Genomic DNA, 8,643 nt, shown 5'->3' with positions numbered 1-8,643 from the left:
GTTTGTCTTCTTTTTGTGAAGTGTATACCAGAAGAAGTTGATGATGAGTCATACACTTGTGAAACCATTTAATATACAAACAAAAGGAAACATTTTGAAGTGTATACAAGTTCTTTTTAATTATTTATAGCAGATATGACCATCTATAAATATCACCTTTGTAAATTGTGATCTTTGTTTCTTATGGCTTGCATACGTACACATTAAGGCATCATGTTTGTGTATCAATCCTGACTGAACAATTGGGTAATTTTAGGCATGGAGAAATGTTGCATGCACAACACTTACAATTTACAGAAAAATAGTTTTTACCATTGCCATGAATACTTTCCTCTTGGTAAAGAAACTGTTTTCAATAAAATACTGGTGTCAAAAATTGACATTTGTCAAAGTCCTTGCTCTGCACTCTCAAACAATTGGACACTTGCTCACAGCATCAGTGTGAATATTGTACACTTTTTTTTATTGTGGATCATAAATACATTCATTAACAGATTGAGTCAATTCAAATCATTTTTTCCTGTGCTTCAATGAGCACTGAGGACTGAAACACAGACACACAACTGAAACTTTCCAGTTTGGTCTGACTCATCATTTTGTAAATGGCTGTCAAACTGAGGTACTGAATCAAAAAACAGCTCCACAGAGCTTCATGATACATACAGTACCGCTGCAGAAAAAAGAGACATTTACTCTGTACGATTCTCTTAATATATGTGACGACATTTGTTCTTTCTTTAATTAAAGACAACAATAAGGACAACACCTAATGAATGGCATGTCCATTTTCATCAGTACAACAGCAGCACAGACTGTCTCCTGTAGTTATCTCCTAATCAGACAGAACTATGAAGCAGATGACAGAGGCTCCTCGTGAGGCCTGATTGGTAGCTTGTTAATTTATACTGTGAGGGACAGATCAGATACTGTCACCTCTTTGTCCTACTTTTGTCTGATCTAATGTATCATACTGTATTTTAAGGAAAAACTCGTCACCACCTTGTGAACATGAGTAAATAAGCAGCCTTTTACTCTCCTTCATTTTAGCCGTGAAGAAAAATCATGACTTTTGAATCAATAATACAAAGTGTTGTGCTCTGGAATGATTTAACTTGTTAACACGATGCAGGACAAAGCATCAATAGCCGCAAACATGTTTATGTGTAATAATAGGACAACTGTTGAAGGGGAACTCTAATCTTTCAATTACAAAGTGTCACGTTGCTGCAGCAGTAGGAACTGAAGCTGACGTTTGTTGTGTTCACTTGAGTGTTGTCACTGAGGAGCATCCCAAGAGTGGACTGCAGGCTACCAGCTGTGTTTGGATCTGTAAAGGGATTCCTTCATATTGATATTGTGTGTTATCCTCACAACTGTTAAGTTAGTCCTGACAGTGCAGTTTTTGTGCAGTTGTGAAGCAACATTGGATTTTGTTTCAGAAATACTATACTGGCCAGCATAGAGTGCAATGAAGAAGCTACACATTCACCACAGTGTAGCCTAACACAGTGAGACCTAATGTTAACAGTTGCGGTTTTCAAGCCATGGGCAGTATGATCTAAATGAGCTGTTTGGATTTCATGCAGTAAGTCATTGTGTTGTGCACCTCATTTATTTACTTGTGAGCATGACACTGGCCAGGCTCCGAGCTATCATCAAGTTATTGTCTACTGAAGGTAAAAAGAAAAACTCTTAACACAAAAATAAAAGGTGGACCACACTTATACCTGATTTCTAGGAGTTTGTTAGAAGTCCAACATTGGTGGTCCCAAGTTCCGATGTTTTCTTTTTCCTTTGCGAGCGGCTCCCAGCAGCCACAGTGTGTCTCATTCTGTCGCTCCCTGTTGTTCTCGCCTCCTGATGACCAATGTGATTGGTCCCTCAGGTAAAGCCTTGATCATGTTCCAGGCCTCAAACCTTGTCATGTCCTGCAGACTGCCTCCCTGCACCTGCAGCAGCTCATCTCCAGACTGCAGACCGCTCTGCTCTGCAGCACCACCTGACACACACACACACATAGCCTTTTTAGCTCTTTCACAATATTACCATAAATAATCTCAATATGTTGTCTAAATTTCAGAGCTCCTTTTTTTTTTTTTTAATTATTTTTTCTGGCTAAACACACGTTTGTTTTCTCTAAAAACAGAACTAAATACAGGTAGTTTGAACTGACACCAAACATGATTCATGTCCTTTCCTCTTTTAAGACTCTAGTTAGTTGGTTCATGGTGACTTTTCTCAATTCAATGTTACCTGGAGGCCACCATGGGCTCTCATATACTGTTGGAAACAGAAGATTATTCAATTTTGTACAATTTGCTAAATTACCACTGGATGGCCCTAAATCCCACTAACTGATCCTTAAAAATATCCTCATCATGAATGTACCTGTAAAGATCCTGTTGATGACTAAAGGCCTGTCTCCATGGATTGAGCCTTTTCCTCCCTCCAGAGTAAAACCAACTCCTCCAGCTCCTTTGTCCAGCTCCACCCTCACCGGAGCTGCCAGCTCCTCCACTGCAGCACAGACAACAGTGAACAGGACAGGGCAATGCAATGCAACCTTCATAACTCCTTAGTACTTAGAACAAATAGTAATAAGAGTTAGCATATAACATGTTGAATTTAGAAACTGTTTCAGGCCTAAGTGAACAGCATTTGTCTGCATCAACTGAAAATCCTCCCTTAGAAAAGCTGTAGATTCCATTAAGTCTCAAAGTGTCAGGACTGCACCTTTGTGTGTATTTGTATGACTCACCTGAAGCGTTAGGCTCTTCGCTCTTGCAGCCTCCCCCCTCTCTGCCTCCCTCCTCTGCTCTCTTGCAAATGACCACCACAGCCAGCTTCAGATTCCGGGCCTGACGCATAGCAGCGGTGGCATCGGCATGTGTGACGCCCTGCAGTGTTTGTCCGTTTATGGACAACACCTCATCTCCTTTCTGAATGGTGCCCTCCTGAGCCGCCAGGCCGCTGGGAAACACTTTATGCACCTGAACAGAAGACAATAAACAAGTGTCACATAGAGAGATATTCAGTGGCACAGACGTAGCACTATAAAGGCTTAAAACGTGTTTATGGTAAATGATACTGGAGTGCAAGACTTGGGAATATGACGTGCCTCTGATTATCTGTTAAATGTTTCTTTATCCACATTATTGACATTGTGTAGTCAGTCAAATCAAACTCTGTCAAGTCCAGGGTAGATGTTCCTAATTCCATAAAATAACTGGTCACCAGCAGAGACATCCTGACACACAGTAAATGCCACCAGAACAGAAATCTCTGTGACATTCAATGCCTGTGCTCAACCAGACCTAGTCTCACATGATGTGATACGTGTGACTGCAAAAGTCAGTCTCAGCATCTCAACAGCAGGAAACATGCAGCTCCACTGGATATGAGCTGCAAAGTGCTAAATTTAATGATGTTCAGAAGTTTGGTGTCAAACAAGCAGCTTTAGCAATACCTCATTCTGACTGGGACAATGTTGTGCAGACAGTTTATTGCTAAGAGGCTAAACCCTCATTCAGAAGGTGGTTAAGTGAAGGATCATCAGAAAATTGCCAAAGAAAAGCAGTTTAAACCTAGTAAGAGTGAGCTTGGTATGACATATGTGTTCACTTATTAAGTCTGACCCTTGAAAGACAAAACTGAAATGGTCTGTGATAGGAAACATCCCTCCACCCCTGCTCTAAATGAGCAGTATGAAGCTGTACTGAGAGCTGCTTACTGTCAGAGCTTTGGTCTCCAGGTCACAGCCGCCAGCGATGCTGAATCCCAGACCTGCTCCCTCCTCTTTATGCAGAATCACAACATGGATGTCCACCAGTTGCTGTGGTAACAAAAACAAAAACATGTTTTATTTTTTTTATGGAGGGAATTTGAGCCATCCTTCACAAATATGTGCCTTCATTTACATTACTAGATGTTTCCAAATGTTAAATAGTCACTTTTGAGATATTTTTTTGTTCCAAAGAATCCGGACCAAAATGGCAGCTTATGTGTTATGCTACACAACCACCTGCTGAAAAGACAACATGTCCATGTGTGTGTGTGTGTGTGTGTGTGTGTGTGTGTGTGTGTGTGTGTGTGTGTGTGTGTGTGTGTGTGTGTGTGTGTGTGTGTGTGTGTGTGTGTGTGTGTGTGTGTGTGTGTGTGTGTGTGTGTGTTAATATACAGCAGATGCTGAGCACACAATGGCTCCCAGATGACTGGATATTTGAGTTGTAAGTTGTTACTGAGATTTGATCAGGAGACATGTGAAGTTTCCCTCAGGCCAAACACACACACATTGTCCATAGCTATCTGAAAGGCAGTGAAATGTTCTGTATTTGGAGACAGTAAGTGACCTGCACAATATATTATAATCCAGTACATAGGCGCTGTAAAATATAAGGTACATGTGAGAATAAACAACATAAAAGTTATAAGTTATACTGTTATTCGCTTATATATACATATATCAGTAAACACAGCCCCCATGGATTGGTAAGACGTCCTGACTCTGGGTCATCACCAGGAGACACATTGTGCTGTGACAGAATTATTGGTGGCTATAAACAACCAATCACCTTTTTTTTAAACTGATAAAAAGTTTTAAACCTAGAATGTGGGATGAAATCAAACAAAGACGTTTGATAAGATTAACAGAGACATAATTTATGAGGGGATAAAAAGAAAGAGGAAGAGGATAACAGCATGTAGTGGCAGGATGGACACTAGGGGGACAGTGAAATTGTATTTCTAATGTTTGTTAGATTATTTAGTATAGAACAGGCATAGTACACGACAAGTAAGTTGCTTCTTTCTACCAGTGTTAATTTTGGCAGCTATTTTTGATTTAGTCTTAGTCTTTTGACGAAAATGCATATTAGTTTTAGTCTAGTTTTAGTCATTTTTATCCTTCTTAGTTTTAGTCTAGTTTTAGTCGACGAAAACAAATTACATTTTAGTCTAGTTTTAGTCGACGAAAACGAATTACATTTTAGTCTAGTTTTAGTCGACGAAAACAAATTACATTTTAGTCTAGTTTTAGTCACATTTAATAGCCACATTAAACTCCTTATCTTCCCTTCTCAGGTCCAGGGACCCCCTGTGTTGTGTCTACAACTGCATACTAGTCTAGCTTGCAGTACTAAGGTTGTCCATTAGATGTCCCTCCTATAGGTCTTTAGCAGGGGTCGGCAACCTTTACTATCAAAAGAGACATTTTGCCCCCTCTTCCCCCAAATAAAATTTGTCTGGAGCCGCAAAACATATTTGATAAGAAATCTGATAAAATTTTATATAAAGTTATACTATACTAATATGTAGATTATTGCATTTATGAAATTATATAACAACAATAAAGAAAACTGTTGACATTTTATTTATTTTTACCTGTTACAACAAAGGGAAACACCAAATGCTTATGAAGAGGAGAAGAAAATACACAGGCAAGTGTAGGTCTACTTTGAAATAAATTAAACGCAGAACTATGTAGGGTTATTTGAGTCATCCCCATATTTGTGGGAAATGTATGAAATAAGAAGTACCCTATTTTTAAATAAATAAAAACATATAGCTGCAGCCTATATATTTTAGTTGGCGAAATGTGAAAACAAAAAGTGAAAGCAGATCAGACCGGAGGAGGAAACTGAAGCTCGGTAGAAACCAGCTGCAGCTTCTGCTCTGATCGAGAGGCTGCGGCGCTGATCTCAGAGCAGCTGAGACCAGAGAAACTCTGTGTTTTCACTGTTTCCAGTGATAAGAAGCAGGTGAGTCAGTGACCGGCCTGCTCCATGTGAACGAGCTCTGATCTCACTGTCTCTCTGAGCGAGTGCGCTGCGGCAGGGGGCGGAGCCTCGGGACCGGAGCGCATCTGGGAGCACACACACACACACGCGCACACACACAAACACACACACTCGCCGCTCCGGGTACTTCATGACGGCCTGATACGATTATGTTTTTAAAAATTGTTGTGACTTAGTCAACCGCCAACATTTTCGTTTTGTCTCGTCTCGTTAACGAAAATTAAAATAGATTTCGTCATAGTTTTTATTTTCAAAGATCCATTTCGTTACGTCTTCGTCTCGTCTAGTCATGGGAAAAGGGGCGTTAACGAATATTTTTCGTTGTCGTTATCGTCAACGAAATTAACACTGCTTTCTACCCCCTTTTTAGACAGAAAATTAGATATTGATCTAAGTTCATTTAAGTTACTGAATGTTAATGGTATGTTGTTTCACTACTTGTTGCTCATACCTATTTGGGGATTTGTTTCCAACAAATGTATTTCGATTTTATATTTACATAAAACTAAAATAAAACGGTTCTCTTAAAAACTGCACTAAAAACTCTACTAAAAAATAAAAGAACAGTACAAGAATAAAGAAAAAACGACTTTCAAATTTTGGTCACAGAGTGAGATGTTCTGATTGATATCAGTGAGTGTGGATATAAATATATTTAGACTAACTCTGTGTGTAGACTGGAAAAAGGGAGGGAAACAGAAACCAGGCTCTGAGCATAACCTTGTTTACCTGAAAAACAATCTGAGTATTTCTAGAATCCAGACTACAGCCCTGAGTTTGTCTATTAATATTAATATATTTTAATAAATTACATTTTCCACATTTAACGTATAGTGCAGTATATAACAGTGATACTGCCAAAGGGGTTTAATGGATGGGGGACAAAGTATCATTAAGAAGGTGGTGCCTATACTGAGGGAATCATGGACCATCTACCCGAGGGAGGAGCTGCTACTCACTAGAGACGACTTGAGTTGGAAATGAGATGACTTTTTTGGGCCTGTCTGGTTATAGTTTGCTGAAGACTGGATATTGTTATGTTCAACGTGGTTTTCATGGCTGTGTTTATAACCCGGTTGATCTGGGCCTTTGACCTTATAGTTAAATTACCCAACCATCCAGAGATACCTTAGCACAGGAGGCTCTCCGCCACTTCATGATAGATTTTACCTTCAGCGTCTCTTGATCCAGAATTGTGACTTCCTGGATCATCCTCTGTATTTCCTGGGAAGAGATGGCTGAGATGACGGTATGAGCAGAAGCAGAAGTGACTCCTGCTTCGACATGAGATCCCCCCTCCTCTCGCTCAATGGTGCACTCTCTCAGTGTGGCCAAGCTGCGTTTCAAAAAACAAAAACAGAGATTACGCTGTAATCGGTTACACAAATCTGAACATATTGCATACCAGTAGTGTGCAACTGAGCTGTTAACAAAAACGTTGGTGATAAAAATGCTGCTTCACCGATTAAACAGGAAGTTGTTTTTTTTTAACCTGGACCCACTTCCTTATGAATATCAAACCGACAAAGTTTGCTTTCTGTGAGTCCCTTTTCAATACCTCTCAGTGCAAATTTTACCTGACAGAGAAGCCTCTGTCGCTGCTGTCCACTGCAGGAGCAGGGTCACACCCAGGGTTTGTAGAATCCAATGATGAGGGGTCCTGTAGGTTTGGGGAGCGAGGGTCACTAGAGCCGGTGTACATGGGAAGAGAACGCATCAGTGCTTGTGAAACCTGGAATAGAAACAAAATACAAAAAAAATATTTTTAGACAATTTTAATCTACTTATCATTGTACAACACTGCTAAATGGACTAGATTTTTATACTTTCTTATAGACGACGCAAGGTGCTTACAGTACAAGTTGCATTTACCCAGTCATACAGTGCTTCTACCCATGGTTCATACACTGTCGGCAAAGCAAAGCCATCTGGGGCAAATTGGGGTTTATTAACTTGCCCAAGGACACAAGAGGAGTCCTACAGGAATCTAGGGATCGGGATTTTTAAGGTAGGTTTCTACAATTTTAGCAGCTGAATTTATCATGGCACCCTTTTTTCTACTATTAGCTGCAGATAAAGTAGTATACATGATCTGGATAAACTGTTGGTTGTACTACACAAAATTGTAATGAACTGATATCAACCTCCATATAATGTCTGAATGTGTGTACAGATTTGGTTTAGAAAACTAAATACTTTTAATAAATAAGTTTAGCACTTAAAGGACATTTTGTGTCTGTCTATCCTAAAGGGGAAACACAGTAAGTTTGGGTATTGTGATGTAAGATGGAGACAAGAAATAAATCCTAGGCACTGAGATGCAAAGGTTTAGGCATGTAAGTCTGCCCTTGCATCTCTGACTATAGTTCCTAACATGTGTGACCGATTACCTGGTTACTGAAGGCGAGAATTTTCCCTAAATTCTCTGCCTCCAGGCCTCTCAAGGAGGTAGTGTCTGTAGGGAGACCAGCACTCAGACTTGTGCTCAGCAGCTTTTCTTGGCTGAGTGCTGCACCCTCCTCCGTACCCACTGGAGGACTTTCCCCCTCTTCTTGATTGGATCTGATGGATGTCACCGGGGGTAGGACCTCACTGAGATCCACTCTCTCTCGCTCAGACAACTGTTTGGATGGTGAGACATTGCTGTCATCATGAGCTGGTGGGGAATGAGAATCATTCATCCCCGGGTCCAGATCCGCGCTGATGGAGTCAATGAGTGGGAGATCTGTCTCTGTCTGGACAGAGGGAGGTTCATCTTCCCAGGACTTTTCTGTTGTTTGAAGACAAGCTTGAGAAGAGGAGGAGGTGACAGCAGAGGGTGACGTGGAGACAGTTTGTTCTGTCTCCT

General features: G+C 40.4%; 1 protein-coding gene across 1 annotated transcript in view; it reads right to left on the bottom strand.

Moving 5' to 3' along the window:
- Positions 1–118: 118 nt before the first annotated feature.
- The window catches only part of il16 (interleukin 16), a 52,807-nt gene continuing 44,282 nt past the window's right edge, over positions 119–8,643 (bottom strand). The window contains exons 22-28 of the mRNA XM_061067676.1: positions 8,186–8,643; positions 7,373–7,527; positions 6,966–7,131; positions 3,731–3,832; positions 2,759–2,990; positions 2,389–2,517; positions 119–1,999 (exon numbers count right to left, since the gene is read on the bottom strand). The exon at positions 8,186–8,643 is cut by the window's right edge and continues 681 nt beyond it. Of these exons, the coding sequence (XP_060923659.1) occupies positions 1,827–1,999; positions 2,389–2,517; positions 2,759–2,990; positions 3,731–3,832; positions 6,966–7,131; positions 7,373–7,527; positions 8,186–8,643 (1,415 nt within the window). The 3' untranslated portion in view covers positions 119–1,826. The remainder of the gene's footprint in view (positions 2,000–2,388; positions 2,518–2,758; positions 2,991–3,730; positions 3,833–6,965; positions 7,132–7,372; positions 7,528–8,185) is intronic.

The sequence above is a fragment of the Limanda limanda genome, chromosome 3 (assembly GCF_963576545.1).
Source record: "Limanda limanda chromosome 3, fLimLim1.1, whole genome shotgun sequence".
NCBI lineage: Eukaryota > Metazoa > Chordata > Actinopteri > Pleuronectiformes > Pleuronectidae > Limanda > Limanda limanda.
The sequence above is the reverse complement of the archived record's forward strand: the minus strand, read 5'-3'. Positions and strand labels throughout refer to the sequence as shown.